The 23,474-nt window shown below is 39.0% G+C and overlaps 1 protein-coding gene across 9 annotated transcripts in view; it reads left to right on the top strand.

Moving 5' to 3' along the window:
- PRPF39 (pre-mRNA processing factor 39) overlaps positions 1-23,474 on the top strand; it is a 44,163-nt gene that overhangs the window by 2,710 nt on the left and 17,979 nt on the right. For 4 of the 9 annotated variants that reach the window (XR_004991414.2, XM_036458156.2, XM_036458066.2 and 1 more), the window contains exons 2-5: positions 6,034-6,380; positions 6,840-6,965; positions 7,609-7,727; positions 16,514-16,681. Coding sequence is in view for 8 of the 9 variants with exons in the window: in XM_036458156.2 (XP_036314049.1) it covers positions 6,063-6,380; positions 6,840-6,965; positions 7,609-7,727; positions 16,514-16,681 (731 nt within the window). In the remaining variant the exon portion in view is untranslated. Of the gene's footprint in view, positions 1-6,033; positions 6,381-6,833; positions 7,480-7,608; positions 7,728-16,513; positions 16,682-23,474 lie in introns of those variants that run through there. The other 5 variants (XM_036458138.2, XM_045587574.1, XM_036458145.2 and 2 more) reach the window with 5 other exon arrangements.

The following is a 23,474-nucleotide window of genomic DNA, read 5'->3' as shown; positions in this document are numbered from 1 at the left end:
TTGTATTATGTGCATGTAACATTGCAGCCCAATAAAAGGTAGTTGAATTATTTCAACAATATGCCCTTAATGTGTGTGTTAACCTGATAAATTTTTTTCTATATGTTTTCATTTAAAAAAATATATATATATTTTATTGATTTTTTACAGAGAGGAAGAGAGAGGGATAGAAAGTTAGAAACATTGATGAGAGAGAATCATCGATCAGCTGCCTCTTGCACACCGCATACTAGGGATGTGCCTGCAACCAAGGTACATGCCCTAGACTGGAATCGAACCCGGGACCTTTCAGTCCACGGGCTGATGCTCTATCCACTGAGCCAAATTGGTTTCGGCCATGTTTTCATTTTTAAATAATATACTTTTTTTTTTTTATTGATTTCAGTCAGGAAGGTAGAGGGAGAGATGGAAACATAAGTAATGAGAATCATTGATTGGTTGCCTCCTGCTCATCCCCTTCTAGGGGTCAAGCTCAAAACCCCAGGCATGTGCAGGAATCAAACTGTGACCTCCTGGTTTGTAGGTCGATGCTCAACCACTGAGACACACTGGCTTGACATGTTTTCATTTTTTAAAGAGGGAAGCAGTTTTAAACAGTCTAAAGTTTGAAAAATATTCAGGAGGGCTGTTAATAATTATTCAAATTGTAACAGTAGCCATGTGAATGAAAAGAAGAGGACAGTTCATTTTTAAAAAATATATATTTTATTGCTGAAACCGGTTTGGCTCAGTGGATAGAGCGTCGGCCTTCCTCTCTGTAACAAAATATTGATTTTGTTACAGAGAGGAAGGAAGAAGGATAGAGAGTCAGAAACATTGATCAGCTGTCTCCTGTACACTCACTACTGGGGATGTGCCTGGAACCAAGGTACATGCCCTTGACTGGAATTGAACGCAGGACCCTTCAGTCTACAGGCCAACGCTCTATCCACTGAGCCAAACTGATTAGGGCAGGGCAGTTCATTTTTATAGGAAGTTAGTGTGTTTGTTTTGTTGATGAGGTTTAATGATAATTGCTCAAAGTTCCCTAATGAGTAACTGGGCCAGATCTTTAATTTAAAACCAATATATAGTTGAATTGCATGTGTGTATATAGTTGTAACCAGTGTGACCAAACAATATACCTTTACTATGTGCAATATATTCTGATAAAAATATTTAAATTCCATTTTCCATTTACAAAAAGAATGAAGATAATATACAGCAGGGTTGGGGAACATCCAGCCTGCAGGCCATATAAGGTTTGCAAAATCATTTAGTCTGGCACTGCTAAGGCATTAGGGTGAGTTAATTAGATGTTTGACCAAATATAGCAGGCTAATTTTATTTTACTATTTTTAAAATTATTTATTTTTTAATCCTCATTCAAGGATATTTTTCCATTGATTTTTAGAGAGAGTGTAAGAAAAAGGGAAAGATTACCCTAGTCAGTTTGGCTCGGTGCATAGATCTTGACCTGCAGATTGAAAGGTCCTGAGTTTGATTCAGGTCAAGGGCACATGCCTAAGTTGTGGGCTCGATTCTGAGAAGGAAAGAAGAAATGGACATTCTCATGCATTGTGATTGGGTTAATCAGTTAGGAGTGCAACTTGTTAATTACTAATCGATTAAACAACTAGGGAATTTTTTTTCTCATAGTATGAACCTGGCACTGTGTTATTAACATCTTGATTTCTTAATTTTTCTGGCCATTCCCTTTATGTACGTAGTTGTTTCACATATGTTCACATTCAAAGTAAGAAAATGTGGTAGAATATATACTGCTTGACGGTATCTCTCTTTTTTTAATCAGAAAAGCAAAATCTTCTCTTCAGGGCTCTGCAGCAGGCATCTGTTCAGTATCATCTCTTATAAAGGGTTAGGTATCTTGCCTCTCTAGAACAAAAACCATGTTTTATTAGGAAGATAGTGAGAGGAGGATATTGGATGAACATCTAAAAGTGTCTTGTCAAATGGTTAATGCAACTTTTCTAGAGATAAATCCTCAGCATCACCCTACATGTATTCTTTGATCCAACAGTTTTGTGGTTTTTTTTTTTTGACTTTTTTTTATTATATTTTATTGATTTTGTACAGAGAGGAAGGGAAAGAGATAGTTAGAAACATCGACAAGAGAGTCATCGATCAGCTGCCTCTTGCACACCCCCTACTGAAGATATGCCCGCAACCAAGGTACATGCCCTTGACCGGAATCGAACCCGGGACCCTTCAGTCCCCAAGCCGACGCTCTATCCATTGAGCCAAACCAGTCTTGGCATGATCCAACAGTTTTATTCAGAGTTTACCCATGGATAAGTTTCTGTTCCTCTGAATTATTTAGAGAACTTGATAGAAGAACAGCTTTCTAAGCCTAAGCCTAAGCCTATACCTCAAGATCATTGACTTTGGGGCTAAGGTATCTGCATTTTTAAGAAATAGCTTACTAGGGGACTATTGTGTGGAGCTGTGTTTAAGAATTTCTGTACAGTCTATAGTGAAACCCAGATTTTTAAAGTAGGCATAAAATTGCCAAAACCTCTCCCCCCCTCCACAAACACACACACACACACACACACACAAGTTACCCACTGACCATTGGTATGCTTTAGCTAGCTTTTCTTTTTTTCTTTTTTAAATATATTTTATTGATTTTTTTACAGAGATGAAGGGAGAGAAAGAGAGAGCTAGAAACGTTGATGAGAGAGAAACATTGACCAGCTGCCTCTTGCATACCCCCTACCGGGGATGTGCCTGCAACCAATGTACATGCCCTTGACTGGAATCGAACCTGGGACCTTTCAGTCTGCAGACCGACGCTCTACCCCTGAGCCAAACCGGTTTCGCCCTAGCTTTTCTTAATACAAAACAAAATCCTCCTTTTTTTCCTCCTTTCACTTCTATGAAATAATTCCAGATAAGCCAAAAGAAGAAAGCATCAGCCCAGTTATTTAGGGAGAACTATTAACACCAATATTTTTATTGTGTTTTATTTTATTTGGTATAAATCCTTACAGATACATGTGTTGCATATAATATGGTATATACATAGTGGAGATCTTTCTATATGAACACAGATATACATATTTCCTTTTTAATTATTGTTTATTAGAGGCCTGATGCACAAAATTCTTGCAAGGGGCTCAACCCTCACAGCCCTGTCTTCATCTGGAAGGTACTCTGGCTGTTCAGTCTAATTAGTATGTTATGCTTTTATTATAGACTAGAGGCCTAGTACACGAAATTGTGCGCGGGTAGGGTCCCTAGGCCTAGCCTGTCATCAGGGCCATCTGCCTGCTGGCCAGTCCCCAGTCCCGCCCTAACGCCACCCACCCCAGTTCCCTGTTCCCCATCCAGCGATAGGAGCCTGCAGGCAGAAGGTGGAGGGAGAGACTGAGAGGTGGTCAGTGCACCTCATAGCAACTGGTCAAGCTATGGTTGTTAGGCCATTGTGGTCACTAGGCTTTTATTGTATAGAATAGGATTATTCCATTATATACCTCAATATACCATTTACTAAAGCATTCCTCTTCATACTTCCCTCTTTTTGCAGTAATACTGTGTTGTAGTGAAGGTTCTTAAAAAGATAAATGTTTTTGTTTGATTATTTTCATACATAAAATATGCAAAATTGCCATTTGTTACATTTTGCTTGACTGTCTTCTAGAAAGATGTCTTTAATTATTGCCAATTTGATATTTTAATTTACATCTTTGTTAGTAAAAGATGTGATCCTTTTATATGCTTATTGGTCACTTGCATTTCTTTCTTTGAATTGCTCTATTTAAAGTCTTAATCATCTTTTTAATAACATTAAATAATTGTATATTCTGAGTATGTTTTAAGAGTAAATCATTCTTGTCCTGCCGTCATGGCTCAGTGGTTGAGTGTTGACCTATGAATCTCATCATTTATGTTTCTATCTCTCCTTTTTCCTTCTTTGAAATCAATAAAAATATGTTTGTTTTTTTTAAATAAACTAATTTTATTTAACTTTGATGATAATCCCTCACTTAAAAAATAAGAGACATGCCCTTTACTTTAATGATCCACTTCCCATTTAAACTGTTAGAAGAGATGATGTGAATTAGGAAAATATATTGTGTGCCTTATAGCATAAAAATATACTAACCCCTTATTATTTTATGGCCTTAACAATGAGATGATATAATTCAGTTTTATATAATTACTATCCAGATGATAGAACTTACACAAATATGTTTTTAATATATTTTATTGATTTTTTTACAGAGAGGAGGAGGAGAGGGATAGAGAGCTAGAAACATCAACCAGCTGCCTCTTGCACACCCCCTACTGGGGATGTGCCCACAACCAATGTATATATCCTTGACCAGAATCGAACCTGGGACCTTTCAGTCCGCAGGCCGATGCTCTACCACTGAGCCAAACCGGTTTTGGCTACAAATACGTTTTTTCATAATATTCACTGTAGAAGTTACTCTTGTAATTAAAAAATATATAGTATATATGTTTTTATTGATTTTTAGAGCGAGAAGAAGGAAGAGGGAGAAACATCTATTTGAGAGTGGAACATCAATCTGCTGACTCATGCACATCCCCTATATTGAGCCCATAACCCGGGCATGTGCCCTGATCAGGAATCAAATCTGTAACCTTGTGGTGCACATGATGCCAACCAACTGAGCTACTCTGGTCAGGGCTTTTACAATTTTTTAATACCTTCATTTATGACTTCTAAAATAAAATTAAATCTAGGTGCTAGGATTTAAATTTTATTGTAAATGTATTAATACATTTCAAATATATTAATATATTTCAAAAATTTCAACCTTTCTAAAACTTTATCCTAAGCAAAGTGATAAATTTCCCTCTAAAACATTTATATCCATGACCAGAATTTTTGCTATTTTCTCTTTAGCCTTCAAAACAGATATTAAAGATATTGCTGTTTTCCAGGGTTAATACCATAGCAAGATGGTATTCAGACATTGAATTTTATAATTTTAGCTAAGAAACAAGCATTGAATTCAGATATGTTTGCTTCTTTAGGGAGCAGGCACAAACCCTCACTTGCTTTATGGAATGAGGAACTAAGTACTTAGTTATTTAGTGTTTACTCAAATACCCAACAATAAAACAGATGGAAAGTAATGGAAACCCTTTTAAATTTATGCTATAGAATTACTTTTTTTTTTTTTAATTTCTATTTTTATTTTTTTTTAAATATATTTTATTGATTTTGTACAGAGAGGAAGGGAGAGATAGAGAGTTAGAAACATCGATGCGAGAGAGTCCTCGATCAGCTGCCTCTTGCACAACCCCTACTGGGGATATGCCCGCAACCAAGGTACATGCCCTTGACCGGAATCGAACCCGGGACCCTTCAGTCCCCAAGCCGACGCTCTATCCATTGAGCCAAACCGGTCTCGGCACTTTTTTCTTTTTTTTAATATTTTATTTTATTTTTTATTTTTTTTATTTTTTTTATTGGCTTTTATAGGAACGAAGGGAGAGGGATAGAGAGTTAGAAATATCGATGAGAGAGACACATCGATCAGCTGCCTCCTGCACACTCCCTACTTGGGTATGCGCCTGCAACCAAGACACATGCCCTTGATCGGAATCGAACCTGGGACTCTTGGGTCCGCAGGCCGACGCTCTATCCACTGAGCCAAACCGGTTTTGGCATTTATAGAATTTCATTTATAATATAGAAACTAATAAACCTAATTAAGAGTTATAAGAGATATCAAGAATAAAATTATTATATTTCTTTAATAGCTAATGAGAGCTAGTGTTTTATAAAAAGATGGTTTTTCCCTGACTGGTGCTTTTCACCTGGTTGGTTGTCATCCCATGCACTGAAAGGTTGCTGGTTCAATTTCTGGTCAGGGCAAATGCTCTGTTGCATGTTTGATACCCAGTAAGAACACACAGGAGGTTGCTGATTGATGTTTTGCGCTCACATTAATGTTTCTATTTTTTTCTTCTCTAAAATCATTTTTAAAAAGGAGTGGTTTTGATGATTCTAAGTAAACATTTGGAAAATGTTTTTCTTTATTCTTGTTTCTACAGATCAATAACTGAAGACAAAATAAACAGCTATGCAAAATTCTCACATGGATGAGTACAGAAATTCTAGTAATGGCAGCACAGGCAATAGTTCTGAGGTAGTGGTAGAACAGTCTGCTGATTTCAGTACTGAAATTATGAATGTTACGGAAATGGAACAGTCACCTGATGGATCTCCTAATGTGAATGCAACTACAGAAGAAAATGAAATAGCCAATGCTGTGGACCTTCCAGTGGCAGAAACAGAAGCAAATTTCCCTCCAGAATATGAAAAGTTTTGGAAAACTGTAGAAAATAATCCTCAGGATTTTACAGGCTGGGTATATTTGCTTCAGTATGTAGAACAGGAGGTTAGTAACTTTTAAATGGGATTAAAGGAACAGATTAATCAAGTCATTATTAGACTGGGCCTTATTGTTTTGTAATTAAGGTTGCCTTTTTTTATAATTTTCAGATTAAGTTGCATCACATTGGGTATATACACTTTTTTAACTTCAAGAAAAACCACATTGGAAAAAAAAAAAAAAAAACCACATTGGTGTGTTGTGAAAAGTCAGTAGAGTCATGTTCATAATAAGTGCTGTGCATGTGTATCTGGATAAAATCTGTGAAATAAAGGTTACCTTGTAGTTTAACAGAATTAGTTCCTCTGTTTCAAAGGATAAGATTGCATTTGTAGGGAAAGATACTGCTCTGTGTGGTCTTTAAACCTGCCATTTTTTTTATTTGACATAACACATTTGAAAGGAATAATATTTTTGTGACAAAAACTTCTAAGATATTTAAACACCTCATTTTATTTTCATCAGAATCACTTGATGGCTGCCAGGAAAGCATTTGACAAATTTTTCATACACTATCCGTATTGCTATGGTTACTGGAAAAAGTATGCAGACCTTGAAAAGCGGCATGACAACATTAAACAATCAGATGAGGTGCGTACATCACTGAATAAAATAATTTCCATTAGGTACTGTAAGCCAAATAACAAAGACTTTTTTTTTTCTTTGGCTGGCAGTACCTACGATTTGTGGTCAAACAATTTTATAGGGTATTTTATTTGCATTTGTCACTCTTGTGGCATTTGTAGCTAATATTTTCTCTCTTTGTTGGCAGGTGCGTTAAACCTCTACAGTTTGTCAAGCTTTGCAGTGCAAGCCTCTGTATTACACTGCAGCTTAACAAGTAGGGCAGGGCTTTTCTCTCACTTACATTTATTTCTCATTTTCCAAACAATATAGTTGGTTTGCTAGTCACATTTGCTACGTCTTATTGCATTTTTGGTCAGACGCTGTCATTGGTGCTCTAATGGGTCTGTGCCCTATGGTCTGTAACCCAAAGCCTGCCCACACAACCCGGTCAGAATGCAGGGACTGCTGCGCTTTGAAGATCAAGACTGCACGTGGGGATCAGAACATTGCCATGTTCTATCCAACCTCCACCCAAATGGTAATGGTAGATTATTTAAACAAAATTCCAGTAATTAGTATTTCTAAGGTTCATCGGATAACACAGTGTTACCTCTCTGTTAAGAAATAATTAAATATTTGAAGTACAGTTTTGTTGTTTTCTTCTTAGGTGTATCGACGGGGGCTTCAGGCAATTCCTCTTAGTGTTGACCTTTGGATACATTATATAAACTTCTTAAAAGAAACATTGGATCCTGGGGATTCTGAGACAAACAGTACAATAAGAGGGTATGTGAAACTGTTAATCACATATGTTCAAAGATATAAATTATAAGTTAGTTTTTCTTATGATAATAGAACTGTTTGTGAATGCTAAACCCAAAGTTTAAGTTCCATATAATTTCTCTATTTAAAAAGAATACATATAATAAATGTATGCATGATTATATATAAAAAACCCCACATAATTCCCCTTCCATTATTTATTTAAGGTATATTTTATTGATTTCAGAGAGGAAAGGAGAGGGAGGGAGAGAGAAACAGAAACATCAGTGATGAGAGAGCACCACTGATCCGCTGCCTCCTGTACATCACCTACTGGGGATCGAGTCCACAGCCTGGAAATGTATTTCTACCAGGAATTAAACCTTGACCTTCTGATTTATAGATGCTCAACCATGGCCATGCTGGCTGGGCTCCCTCTCTGTTTTATATTTCCCTTATGTTCCCAGTTCCACTCCTCTTGTGGTTGATGGCTTGGTGTGTGTTCTTTTAGATACACACAGCTATACATGTTTGTTCATATTGTCCTTTTTTTTTTTTTTTTAACAATGTTTTGGAATTTCTGCCATAATTTTTTAACTATTGTAAAGTATTTTACAGTGTCCAGGCATTATATTTTATTTGAGCAAATTCTTATGCGTAGGAAACAATCAGTGCTTTAGTTAAGGTCTTCATACAAGTTAGTATGTAGAGCATGCTAGATTTGGAACTCTATCAGAGTTAAATTCTATCAAATGTTTCTTCAGAAGTGATATTTTAAATTCCCACAGTGTATGAGAGTAGTCATTTCCCATAGCAGACCACATATTTCTTTTTCTTTTTTATTTTTATTCATTTTTTACAGAGAGGAAGGGAGAGAGATAGAAAGCTAGAAACATCGATGAGAGAGAAACACCGACCATCTGCCTCTTGCACATCCCCTACTGGGGATGTGCCCGCAACCAACATACATGCCCCTGACTGGAATCGAACCTGGGACCTTTCAGTCCGCAGACCGATGCTCTACCATTGAGCCATACTGGTTTCGGCCACATTTTTCTTTATCCTTAGGTGATAACACATTATTTTAGTTTACTTATCTCCAGATTGTTTATCCTGGTTTGCCATCTTTCATATCCTTATACTAGAGGCCTGGTGCATGAATTTGTTCATTGTGTGTGTCCCCCCTCAGCCCTCTCACTCCAGGAGCCCTGTGATCAATCCCCCCAAAGAGGTAGGCCCTGCCCACCTGGCTAGCGCTCCTCAATGGATAATCCAAAGAGGTAGGCCTTGCCTACCCACTGCAGCACTGCCTCGGGCCAGCCTGGGCCTCCCTCTTTGGGAGACCGATTGTGTCCCACAGAGGAAGGCCCCGCCCACCAAGCCTCCAGAAAGTGGCCTGGGCCTCCCTCTTGGGGGCAATCATGGAGTCCCCTAATTGATGGATCACCATGCCAGCAGATGGCCTGGGCCTCCCTCTGTAGGGTGATCATGGGGCAATGGCTGAGACCCTGACCAATTGCATCACACCCACCTTGGCTGGCTTGGTGCCAGTGGGTGTCATAGAGTGGTCATCTGGAAGGTCTCCCAGACGGTCATTCTGTCGTTTGGTCTATTTGTATATTATGCTTTTATTATTATAGATAAGCCATTTTCACATTGCCTCTTCATATCATTTACTCCTTTTACTTTTGGGTTATGTTTTTCTTATTAATTATAGGAACTTTTAAATGTTTAAAAAATCAGTATTAAACTGCTTATAATAAAAAGCAGTCTAAACACCCCTCTTCAAATATTGTAGCTGTTCCTTCTGGTATTTTTTAACATGTATGATATTGTAGTGCTTTCTTAATTTGCTGAAGACATAATTTTGTAATGTTAACCAAAAATTTTAGTTTACTTCTATATTATTTTTTCATTCTTCATCTTTCCAATTGGATAGCTTTCATAGCCTTTTATTTTACCTGGATTTATCGATAATTACTGGTTCCTTCCTATTATTCAACTTGGCTGGTTTTCTTTGAACATTTAAAAATTTTCACCCCTTCCAAAAGCTACTTTCAGTAGTCAGTACTAAATACTACTTTACATAATGTGCAAATACTTTGTAAGTTATTTTTGGGAGTTAAAGATATTCTACTTAGCCCGTGCTGGTTTGGCTCAGTGGCCAGAGCTTCAGCCTGCGGACCGAAAGGTCTCAGGTTCGATTCTGGTCAAGGGCATGTACCTTGGTAGGTTGTGGGCTCATCCCCAGTGGGGTCATGCAGGAGGCAGCTGATCAGTGATTCTCATCATTGATGTTTCTATCTCTCCCTCTTCCTTCTTTTCTGAAATCAATAAAAATATATTTTAAAAAATATTCTACTTAGTATGAAAATTGTAAAAGAGAATTACACTCTGAAATCTGTAAATTCGATTTTTTCCCTTCTCTCTTTAAGCTGTCCCACCTGGGATCTTCTGTAATGTGGACCTGTTGTTCTATTCTGTTTCTGTTATACAGATGTTATTTTTGGATTTCTTTGTCATCCTGATTCTAGAATATGTCTACTCATTCCTGGGTTTCTAGCTCAATTTATTAAGAGTTTATTAGACCTTAGCTTTTTTTGCTCAGTGGATAGAGCGTCAACCTGGGGACTGAAGAGTCTTGGATTAGATTCTAGTCAAGGACACCTGCCTGGGTTGTGGGCTCAATCCCCAGTGGGGGGCATGCAGGAGGCAGCCAATCAGTGATTTTCTCTCATCATTGATTTTTCTCTCTCTCTCCCTTACTCACTGAAATCAATGTGTGTGTGTGTATGTAACCAAATGACTGGTTGCTATGATGTGCACTGACTACTAGGGGACAGATGCTCAGCATGCAGGATCGAGCTCCCTCCCATCTGGATTGGGCCATAACCAGCTATCAGACATCCCCCAAGGGATCCCAGATTGGTAGAGGGCACAGGCCAGGCCCAGGGACCCCACTGTTGTACGAATCCGTGCACTGGGCCTCGAGTAAAAAATATTTTTAAAAAAAGTTTATTTGATCCTACTCTTTCTTGGTTTATGTTCCCACATTTTATAGAAAACATCCTATTACTCAATAAAGGATGCTTGGGGTTTAAAAAAAAAAAAAGAAATTAAGCCTTTTTTATGTCTGAAATACCAAAATTAATGGTCCAGTGGGGTATAGAATTGAAAGTAATTTTTCCTTAGGGTTTTGAAGGCATCTCTTGACCCACTTATAACTTCTTCTGTTGCTATTGATAAGTATGATACCATTCTTCTGATATTTATATAACATGTTTTTCCATAAAGAAGCTTTTTTATTTTTTTAAATAAGTTTTTGTTGACTTTTTAGAGAAACAGGAAGGGAGAGTGATAGATAGAAACATCAGTAAGAGAATATTGATTAACTGCTTCCTGTATGCCCCCTACTGGGGATTGAGCCCGCAACCCGGACATATACTATGATAGGGAATTGAACCGTGACCTTCTGGTTCATGGATCAATCAATGCTCCACCACTGGGCCTCATGGAAACTTATATTTATTTATTTAAAAAATACGTTTGTGCTGTTTTTTTGTTTTTGTTTTTTGAGAGAGAGGAACATCCATGAAAGAGAAACATTGATCAGCTACCTCCTTAACCTCCCCTGAGTTCTTTGTCTCATACCCTCCTATTGTTATATGGCTGCATTCCTTTTTATCATTTCTTTGAGGGTATTAGAATAGTTGATGGCTGCTCCTAGCATTGTTTCCTGTGTAGTTTTTTGTGTTTGTTTTTAATCTGTCATGTCTAATTTCTGGATTTATGCTTATATTGAAGATTAGATTTTAATAAATTGAATAGAAGCTCTGTGTATTTTATATTGGGGTCCAGTTTTAGCTGGCTTGGATGGCTTAATAGTAAAATGATCATGTGGCCACCCAGTTTTTGTTGGACTTTCACTGTTGGTATCTTTATATTTCTTTGTTGTGGTTCTCACTTGAGTGTATTTTTTCCATTGTGTTTTATGGAGAGTGAGAGGAATTGAGGGAGGGGTAGAGAGAGAAGAAGAAGAAAAGAAAAAAGCACATCAAAGTGAGAGACACATCAATTGGTTGCCTCCTGAACCTGACCTGATTTGGGTTGGGGATTGAACTTGGGTTGCCCTTGATGGGAATCAAACCTGTGACCCTTTGGTGCAGAGCTGATGCTCTTAACAACTAAAGACATTGGCCAGGGCAGTATCTTTATCGCTTACTAGTGGCCTGGTGCACAAAATTTGTGCACATTAATAGGGGTACCCAGAGTCAAGTCCCGCCCACCCACATGTGTCTCAAAATCATGTGAGACCCAGACCCACTTCCCCCACCCCCCAATTAGGCTAGATCCAGTCCTGGCCAGTCTCACCCTTGTCAAGACCTGCCGAACAGGGGTCTAGCCTCAGGTCCCATGGCCAGAGGCCAGGATGGGGGGTGGCCTGAGGTCCCCTGTCAAGCCTCACCAGGCGGGGGGCACAGTCTCAGGTCTCCTGTCAAGCCCCACTGGGGGTGTACCTTGACCCCGTCAAGCCTTGCTGGGTGGGTTTCACGGCCTGAGGTTCCTTGTCATGCCCCACCAGCTACAGGGGTGCAGCCTCAAGTCCCCTGGCCCAGTGCTGGGGTGTGGGCATGGCCTGAAGTCCCCCAGCCTGGCACGGGGGCAAAGGGAGCAGCCTGAGGTCCCCTAGCCCAGCATCAGGACAGGAAGTGTACCTTGAGGTCCCCCTTCAAGCCCTGCTAGGTGGGGGCATGGTCTCAGGTCCCCTGGCCTGGCACCAGTGCAGGGGTCATGGTCTGAGGTCCCCCAGCCTGGCGCTGAGGCCTGAGGTCCCTGTCCAACACCGCTGGGTAGGGGGCACAGCCTGAGGTCCCCTGTCAAACCCCCACAGGGGCGGGGGAGGGTGTAGCCTCAGGTCCCTGATGATTGCTCATTAAGGCTCCTTAAGGGAACTTGGCCTCAGCTGTGGATGCAGCCATCTTTGTGATGGAGTGATAGTCAATTAGCATATTCTATCTTTATTAGATAGGATTCCTATGTCAAGCAGTTTTTTCATTGAAGGATAACCTGAACTTACAGGGAAAGTATACCTAGTTTTTGAATTCCCAAACTGGGCAGTAAACCAGATTTAATGTGTCTTACCATTTATTAATTAGACCTAAACATTGTCTTTATTTTGTTACCTTTTTATCATCTTCCTCTCCCAACTCCCTCCACTTTCTTAGTGTCTGATGCATTGATTTACTGGATCATTTTTGTTGGGGCAATAACATGTATTTCACTGTCTTGCAAACTTCACACACAAATACCTTATCTAATAAAAGAGAAACATGCAAATTAACCTTCACTCAGCTATGCCCACAGGCAGTCAGAGTGAGTATGCAAATTAACCCAACAAAGATGGAGGTTAATTTGCATATGCAGCCACAGAGCAGCATGATGCCTGCTATGAAGGGAAGGGGCAGCAGAGGGAGGTACAGGAGTGGTGCTGCAGCAGAAGCTAGGACTTTCGGGCTCCCGGGCCTTTGGGAGTAAAGCCAGGAGAAGAAAGGCCTATTCCTTTTTTCTTTTTCTTTTTTTTAATATATTTTATTGATTTTTTCACAGCGAGGAAGGAAGGAGGGATAGAGAGCTAGAAACGTCGATGAGAGAGAATCATTGACCACCTGCCTCCTGCACACCCCCTACTGGGGATGTGTCCATAACCAATGTACATGCCCTTGACTGGAATTGAACCTGGGACCTTTCAGTTCGCAGACCGACGCTCTATCCACTGAGCCAAACCAGCTTTGGCAATATTCAATCCTTTATTAGTTTCTGATTTTTGTGCCTATCTTGCCAAGAATATATAAACATTGAATTTTCTTCTAATTTTTAAAATAGTTTTTAAAAATCATTCATCTGGCATTTAGTTTGTGTTCTTTGTGAAAGAGATTAATCCTTTATTTTTTTAAAATTATTGAATAATCCAACCTTTCTGCATTAATTCTAAAAATACTCCTTTATCATCGACTAAATTCTCAAATATACTTTGATATGTTCTGTTGATCCATTTTTTTGTTCCTAGCCAGTGTCGTCATACTTTTAATTATTATAGCTTCCTAGTTAGTTTCTTTTGATATCTTTCAGGAAAACTGCATTGTTCTTTCACAAAATATTTTACATTTTTGTATTCCAGATGAATGCTAGAATTTGTTTTTCCTTTTCACCCAAAATTTGTTAGAGCTTTGATTTGGATTTTGTTAAAGTTATAGATTAATTTAGGTAGTATAGTTTTATACTCTTAAAAATCCCTCTAGCCGAAAATGGTTTGGCTCAGTAGATAGCGCGTCTGCCTGTGGACTGAGAGGTCCCAGGTTCGATTCTGGTCAAGGGCATGTACCTTGGTTGCGGGCACATTCCCAGTGGGAGTTGTGCAAGAGGCAACTGATCGATTATTCTCTCTCATCGATGTTTCTAACTCTTTATCCCTCTCTCTTCCTCTCTAAAAAATCAGTAAAATATATTTTAAAAAATCCCTCTTGATTCTAAATTATTTATATTGAAAATGTATTTAATGGTTTTATTTCATTTGAGTTTCAAATCTAATGATTTAACATTGATTGCAGAAATCTCTTGACATGATTAGGTACTTAAAATATGTTTTTTTAATATACTGTAATTGTGGAATTTTAGAATCAGGAGAGACTTTTGAAAGTTTTAAAATATGTGTATACTTCTCATTACCATATAAGGCATCTGGATCCCTTGTTGGAGTTATTTTCCCAGAAAATTATTATCCTATCTAATAAAAGAGCAATATGCAAATTGACCATCACTCCAAGAAACAAGATGGCTGCTCCCATGTGGTCACAAGATGGCCGCCACAAGATGACCTGCAGGGGAGGGCAGTTAGGTGTGACCAGACCTGCAGGGGAGGGCAGTTGGGGGTGACCAGGACTGCAGGGGAGAGCAGTTAGGGTCAATTGGGCCATCTGGGAAGTAGTTAGGCATCAACCAGGCTGGCAGTGGAGTGGTTAGGGGGTGATCAGGCTGGTAGGTGGTAGAGGTTAGGAGTAATCAGGCAGAGGTAGGCAAGTGATTGGGAGCCAACAGTCCTGGATTGTGAGAGGGATATCTGACTGCCCTTTTAGGGCTGATCCCACCAGGACATCCCTCAAGGGGTCCCAGATTCGAGAGGGTGCAGGTTGGGCTGAGGAACACACTCCCACCCCCCACCCCCCGCACGAATTTCATGCACTGGATCTCTAGTTTAAACTAATAATAATTGTGTCTGTCTTCTGCTCTAAATGAATCTATTCAATAAGCATTTCAAGTTTAACAAATATATGTTTACAGTGTGTATGTTTTGCATTGTAGGTTTACATAAGGTAAATTACATAAGAGTACATTTATTTATTCTCTTTATGTTTTTTCACTTTTATTTTATTGATTTCAGAGAGGAAGGGAGAGGGAGAAAGAGAAGAATCATCAATTGGCTGCCTCCTGCATGCCCCCACTGAGGATCAAGCCTGCAACACTGGCACATGCCCAACTGCAAATCAAACAGTAACCTCCTGGTTCATAGGTTGATTCTCAACCACTTAACCACATTGGCCAGGCTTTTCTCACTTTCTTAAAGCTGCTCTCATACACTTCTTTATTACTACTTATCTTTTTTTTTTTTTTTTCCTTTTTAATAAGTTTTTATTGATTTCAGAGGAAGGGAAAGAGGGATAGAAACATCATAGATGATAATCATCTGTTGGCTGCCTCTTGCACAGCTCCTACTGAGGATGAGCCTGCAACCCAAGCTTGTGCTCTGACTGGGAATCAAACTCTGACCTCCTGGTTCATAGGTTGACTCAACCACTGAACTCCACACCAACTGAGCAATTCCTTCTATATTTTAATCTCTATTTGTATAGGAAGCAATTGAATATAATTTTGAGTTTAGCATTATCTACTTGATTTTTAAATTTTTTAAAAATTGAGGTTTTATTGACATATGTTGTGATAGAGTAGCCCTGTTATTCATGATTTTAACTGTCACAGTTTCCTGCAGACAACTATAGTCTGAATATATTAATTGGAAAATTCCAGAAGTAACAATTCATAAGTTTTCAATTGTGTGCTGTTCTGAGTAGTGTGATTAAATCTTGTGTCTTCCTGCTCTTGTGTGCCCAGGTTGGCAATAATTTGTCCATCATATCCACACTGTGTACTTTAGTAGCTCTCTAGGTTATTAGATTGACTGTCGCACAGTGTCCAGTGCTTGTGTTCAAGTAACCCTTATTTTACCTAATATTGGCCCCAAAGTGCAAGAGTAGTGATTCTGGTGATTCAGGTATGCCAAGGAAAAGCTGTAAAGTACTTCCTTTAAGTGAAAGGTGAAAGTTGTCGACTTAATAAGGAAAGAAAACTAAATCATATGCTGAGGTCACTAAAATCTACGGTAAGAGCAAATTTTCTATCCATGAAATTAAGAAGGAAAAAGAAATGTGTCCTAATTTGCTAAGAGACCACATTTTCATAACTTTATTACAATATATTATAATTGTTCTATTATTTGTTAATTTTTGTGTAATGTTAAACTTTTATTAGAGTTATGTATGTATAGAAAAAAATTTATAGATAGGGATTGGTACTGTTGGTTTTAGTCATCTAATGGGGGTCTTGGATCTAATTCCCTGCAGATAAGGGGAAACTACTGTATATCATTTTGAGGTGTACAACGAAATGATTTGATATTTGTATATATTGCAAAGTATAGACATTTTGCAAATGCATTTATCTTAGAAAGATAATTTAAAGGTAATTTAATTTTTCAGAACTTTTGAACACGCTGTTCTAGCTGCAGGAACAGATTTCCGATCTGACAGACTTTGGGAAATGTATATAAACTGGGAGAATGAACAGGGAAACCTGAGAGAAGTTACAGCTATATATGATCGTATTCTTGGTATTCCAACACAGCTGTATAGTCATCATTTTCAGAGGTATGTGGAAAAATCAGTTAAAACACCTTTGATTACTCAGGTAATTAATTCCTAATATTTAGGAATATGTTTTCTTGCACGAGTCATATTTTATTTATTTATTTATTTATTATTTTAAAAATATATTTTATTGATTTTGTACAGAGAGGAAGGGAGAGAGTTAGAAACATCGATGAGAGAGAGTCATTGATCAGCTGCCTCTTGCACACCCCCTACTGGGGATATGCCCACAACCTAGGTACATGCCCTTGACCGGAATCGAACCTGGGACTCTTCAGTCCCCAAGCCAACACTCTATCCATTGAGACAAACCAGTTTTGGTGATAGTCATATTTTATACACTTTTAAGTGTTGATATTTTCCCATATATCTTATTAATGTTTAGGAATGTTACTGTTTTTAGACTTTAGGTTCTCCTTATTTATTTTATAGATGAGGAAACAAGATTTCTATCTTTTGTCTGAGGTATTTCAGAGTAATGAATGAGAAAATAGAATCTTAAGTTTAATTATTCACTGCAGTACTAGCTCTGTTCATGGCACATAATAGATGCTTATTTAAAACTTGACTCATTAAAAGTATATTCTTGTGATTCATGTAACAATTTAGATCCAAAATAGCAATGTATGTATTTTTTGTAGTAAATCCTTCATATATTTAAGTAATCAAAATAATTTTGTCAGTTTTCTACTGTGATTTTCCATTATGATAGATAACATTTCATTTTAATTAGTGCCGTTAGAACCATTAATTCCACGTTCCAGTGTACTCAGAATATCCCATTCACATGGACTCAGAAAGTCTTTCTGAACAAGAAAGTAGAATGACTGTGTTGCTTTTTTATTTTCTCTCATCTTATTGAGCATTTTCAGAACTGTAATCTTGAAATCTCTGTCATTCAACTTGTATAAATCCCGTGTATTCCAGTCTGTTTTCTGGGGATTTTTTTCTTTCTGGTCGTTGTTGTGGTGGTTGTTCGTGGTATTAGTTGTTCTTTGTTTTCTCATTTATCTCTGAGGAGGTCTTTCTACTCTTTTCCAGTCAATGGTGCTGAATTGCAAGATTTTTTTTCCCCTCTGTGGCTTCCGTAGAGCTGTACCGCCTCTGCTGCTTGGGGTGAGGCTTGTTTTACCCTCACAGTAATGGCAGTCCTTGACCTCCAAGGGTCTAAACTAAGCACCCCTTCTTCAGTCACGGGGCGGGGGTAATGGTGGGGAGATCTGTTTCTACTGCAGCAGCTATTGGCCTACACACAGCACACTCCTGGAAACAATCTAAGGGCAACATGAGGTGAGACCTGGGAGTCTAATCAGTGGCAGGGCCCTGGGATCTGCTTTCTTTGCCTGAAAGCTGGCAGCCAGGCCCAATCGTGGGGAGCAATGTTGTAGGGAGGATGTCTGCTGACTCACAGCTCATACATGTAACTCAGACCCCTTTCACAAGGTGCCCCCATGGTTCAGGCACTCTCTCACTGTTTGTGTGCTTAACCACACAATACCGCCACTCATTCCCACAGCCAGCCACTTGCTGGGTTAGCTCCCTGTTGGTTCATACCAGCTGAGGAAAATTCCTATAATCACTTTTGTCTGCAGACATGTTTGCTGCCCTGTAGCCGTGTTCAGCTTCTCTCCCTTCTCTAGTCTCCCTGTTTATTCCAAGGAGCCCATCTTAGTTGTCCCAGTGTGCAGGTCTCTCAGGTATGCATCTGTTTTGAGCTGGGACTTTCTTGAATTATAGGTGGGTTTTTTTGTTAAAATGTTAAGGGGAGAGGATAGATGCGCCCTCTGACATCACCTGTTATGTTGCCTTTTTAAACTAATATATTCTATGTTTTTGTCATAATTTTTTTATGTAGTACTACAAGCCCAGTGTACGAAATTTGTGCAAGGGGGGGAGGGGGGGAGAGGGTGTCTTTCAGCCCAGCCTGCACCCTCTCTAATCTGGGACCCCTCTCACAATCCAGGACTGCTAGCTCCCAACTGCTTGCCTGCCTGCCTTCCTGATTGCCCCTAACCGCTTCTGCCTTCCAGCTTGATCTCCCCCTAACCACTCCCCTGCCAGTCTGATTGATGTCTAACTGCTCTCCTGCCAGCCTTTTTGCCTCTAACTGTCCTCCTCTGCAGACCTGGTCCCCCCTCAAACTGCTCCCCTGCAGGCCTGGGTCCCCCCTAACTTCCCTCCTCTGCTGGCTTGGTCACCCCTATCTGCCCTCCCCTGCAGGTTTCATCGCCCCAATTGTCCTCCCTTGCAGGCCTGGTCCCTCCCAACTGCCCTACCCTGCTGGCCTGATTGCCTACAACTGCCCTCTCTTACAGGCCTGATACCTCCCAATGATAAATGGGATTGCCTTTTTTTTTTAAGGTTTTTTTTTTTTTTTTTTTTTTTTTAGAGTTAATTATTGGTGTATAAAAATGCCATTGGTTTCTGAGTATTAATTTTGTATCCTACTTTGCCTAACGTATATGTATTATATTGTTACATATATTATATATATTGTTAATCCTCACCAGAGGATATTTTTTTCTAATGATTTTTAAAAAAACATATTTTTATTGATTTCAGAGAGGAAGGGAGAGGGAGATATAGATAAGAAATATCAATGATGAGAAGAATTATTGATCGGCTACCTCATGTACACCTCCTACATGTGCCTTGCCTGGGAATCAAACCTGGGACCTTGCAGTCCACAGGCCAAACGCTCCTCTATCCACTGAGCCAAACCAGCCAGGGCTCTAATGGTTTTTTTAGGGAGGGTGGGAGGAGGGGGGTGGAGAGGTAGGGAGAGGAGAAGGAGATAAACATTGATGTGAGAATGATACACTGATTTGTTGCCTCCTGCATGTATCCTGACTTGGGCTGGAAAACAAACCTGAAACCCAGTACATACTCTTGACCAGGAATCAAACCCAAGATCCTTCGGTTCCCAGGCTAAAGCTCAAACTATTGAGCTATGTCTGCCAGGGCCTAATTTATATTTTAAATCTAGATAATTTTTGATGGGATTCAGTTGTATTCTTTATACATTTTGAATATCAACTCCTTTTAGATGTGTCATTGGGGAATATGTTCTCCCATTCAGTGGTTTGTCTTGTTTTTATTTTAATATTTTAAAAAATATATATTTTGGGAGCATTATCTCAATCCGTTGAGGTTCTGCTTCCCGGCGTATGTCAACAGTAAAGCTCAAATAAACTCTTTAAAAAATTCAAAAAAATAAAATAAAAAATATATGTTTTATTGATTTTTTTTTTATAGAAAGGAAGAGAGAGGGATAGAGAGTTAGAAACATCGATGAGAGAGAATAATCGATTAGCTGCCTCCTGCACACTCCCTACTGGATATGTGCCTGTAACCAACGTACATGCCCTTGACCAGAATCGAACCTGGGACCCTTGAGTCCACAGGCTGAGCCAAACCGGTTAGGGCTAATTGTTTTTGTTTGTTTTTTTGTTTGTTGTCTTTTCATTTTGTTAATGGTTTCTTTTGCTGTGCAATAACTTTTTAGTTTGATATGAATATGTTATTCCTCTGCTTCCATGACATGGAATATTAATATTACCTATTGTATATCTCCCTGGCTTACTATGAGGATTAAATAAATCATAAGGTACTCAGAACAGTGTCTGGCATATGGCAAATGATGAATAAGTATTTTATTTTTCTTACCAATAATTACAGATTGTAGCTGAAGTTTGAATCCTGGAAAAACTGGGTTATGAAAAGGCAGCCCTCTACACCTTGGCTGGATGACTCAGTTGGTTAGAATGTCATTCCAATGCACCAAAGTTTTGAATTCAATCCCCAGCTAGGGCACATACAAGAATCAACCAGTGAATGCATAAATAAGTGAAAACAACAAATCAAAGTTCTGTTTCTCTCTTCTTCTCTCTCTATCTCCCCCCACCCCCATACTCAATAAATGTATATATATATTTTTTAATATGTCTTTATTTAGAGACAGAAACAGCAATGTGAGAGAGAAACTTCAATTGGCTGCCTCTCACAGGCACCCTGACCAGGGATAAAACTCACAACCAGGATATGTGCCCTCACAGGGATCTGAACCACATGTCAGTGTACAGGACAACATCCCAACCAATGAGCGACATGAGCCAGGGCCATGATCATTAATTTTTTTCTAAAGGCACCCCTCTTTGCCTTATTTCAAAAACATTTGTAGCAAACTATAGAGTAAATGCAATTCCTATCAAAATACTAATTGGCATAATTCACAAAACTAGCATAATCCAAAAAATACATAAAAAGCCACAATAGACCCCCAAAAACTGCAGCAATTTTGATAAAGAACAACAGAGTTGGAGATATCATGCTACCTGATATCAAGCTATATTGTAAGGCCATAGTACTGGTACTGGCATAAAAAGACACATAGATCAATGGAAGAGAATAGAAAGTCTAGAAATAAGCCCACATCTATATGGTCATTTCACATTTGATAATGGAGATGAGAACATACAATGGGGTAAAGACAGACTATATCAATAAAGAGTATTGAAAACATTAGAAAGACGTGCAAAAAAATAAAACTGGACCATCTTCTTACACCACATACAATAAAAAACTCAAAACAGATTAAAGACTTAAATATTAAGACTCGCAACCTGGTAGTTAGAATATGATCCCAATATGCCAAGATTGTGGGTCCAAATCCTGGTTGGAGCATATACAAGAAGCAACCAATTAATACATAAATAAATGAATCAGCAAATTGATGTTTCTCTTTATATATAAAATCAATTTTTAGAAAAGATTTGAAACCATAAAAACTCCTAGAAGAAAACATAGGCAGTAAAATATTACTCTTCTTTTTTCTGATATTTCTCCGCAGGCAAGGGAAACAAAAGAAAAAGTAAATAAATGAGACTACATCAAAATGTATAAAGAACTAATACAACTGAATCTATCAGAAATTATCTAGATTTAAAATATAAATTAGGCCCTTGCAGACATAGCTCAATAGTTTGAGCTTCAGCCTGGAAACCAAAGGATCTTAGGTTTGATTCCTGGTCAAGAGTATGTACTGGGTTTCAGGTTTGTTTTCCAGCCCAAGTCAGGATACATGCAGGAGGCTTGGCTCCGTTCCAGGCTACAAAGTTTCAATTGTAGAAGATAAATAAACCCAGATACCAGGGCCTCCACTTGGGTCGCCAGGGGGCATGGCCAGCCTGCAAACCACCATAGGCCCCTCGCCCAGGCCACCCCATGCCCTATGGGAACCCCCATCCTTATCTGGGACACACTTCAGGGCAAACCAGCTGGCCCCCACCCATGCACCATGCCTCTATCCTATCTAATAAAAGTAATATGTAGATTGACCATCACTTCAACACAATATGGCTGCCCCCATGTGGTCAAAGATCCTGTCCCCATGTGGACACAGGATGGCCAGCAGGGGAGGGTAGTTGAAGAGGAGTCAGGCCTGCAAGGAAGGGTAGTTAGGGGTAACCAGGTCTACAGAGGAGGGAGTTGGGGGGCAAACAGGCTGGCAGGGGAGCAGTTAGACATCAATCAGGCTGGCATGGGAGTGGTTAGGGGGTGATCAGGCTGGATGGCAGAAGCAGGGGCAATCAGGAAGGCAGGCAGGCGAGCAGTTGGGAGCTAGCAGTCCTGGATTGTGAAAGGGATGTCCGACTGCTCGTTTAGACCCGATCCCGATGGGTCTAAACGGGCAGTCGGACATCCCTTGAGGGGTCCCAGATTGGAGAGGGTACAGGCTGGGCTGAGGGACACCACCGCATGAATTTCATACACAGGGCCTCTAGTATGTTTATAATAGAAATTAGTTGAATGCATTATACATACTGCTGTTTAATATCCTTTTTTTCACTTAACGTATTGAGAACCATTTTCCTTTATGTATGGCAAACTCACAAATAGTGTTTATGTGAATAAATCTTATACTTGTAAAATAAATTTAAGTATAACTTCTCTGCTTTGCGAACCACTGAAATATTTTCTTTTGCAGAATATGCTCTTCCCACTTAAAGTCATTTATATAGCACTTGTGTAACAGATGATATGCCTTTTAAGTTATAGGAATAAAGGCTTAAATCAGCTTTGTGAGTCATCTTGGCTATCATGTTGCTCAGGAGTTTAGGAGAAAAAAATGTTAAAATAGTAATCTAAGTTCTGCAGTAGAAATATTTGTGTAGGTTTAAATATTAGATTTACATTTAAGAAAATACCTAATTTAAAATCTTCCTTAGCATGAGGACTTCATAACGTTATCTAACTTCCCAGACCTAATTTTTGGTAGTCCTAAGCTCTAGACCTACTTGTGTACTGATAATTTTCTAAAAGATGGTTTTTTATATTTTTAGGACTGTAATCATACATTTTTTACTTCCTATTTGGTGAAGTCATCTTTCTTAAGCACTTATAGTTCAATGTTTTCTTTGGGGAAACTTTCCCAATTCACCTAAACAGTATCTTGTCATTTGTGCCACCACTCTATATCTATTTATTTATATTTTTCTTAGCACTAATAACATTTCGGTCTCCTGTGTCCTTACATGTCTGTCAGTTTCTGAGCCTTATGAATTCTTTTTATTCTTAATACCTAGGAATAGGGCTCAATGTATATTAAACAGCCAGCCATTGTCTTTTTCTTTAATCCTCACCTGAGGATATGTTTTTATTGATCTTAGAGGAAAAGGAGTGAGAAAGAGAAACACTGATGTGAGGAGATCAGGGCACATTCCCAGGTTGCAGGTTTGATGGGGTTCATATAGGAGGCAGCCAGGTGCTCAGTGCTTCTCTTTCACACTGATGT

Source organism: Pipistrellus kuhlii, unplaced genomic scaffold (genome assembly GCF_014108245.1).
Source record: "Pipistrellus kuhlii isolate mPipKuh1 unplaced genomic scaffold, mPipKuh1.p scaffold_m20_p_1, whole genome shotgun sequence".
Classification (NCBI taxonomy): Eukaryota; Metazoa; Chordata; class Mammalia; order Chiroptera; family Vespertilionidae; genus Pipistrellus; species Pipistrellus kuhlii.
The sequence above is the reverse complement of the archived record's forward strand: the minus strand, read 5'-3'. Positions and strand labels throughout refer to the sequence as shown.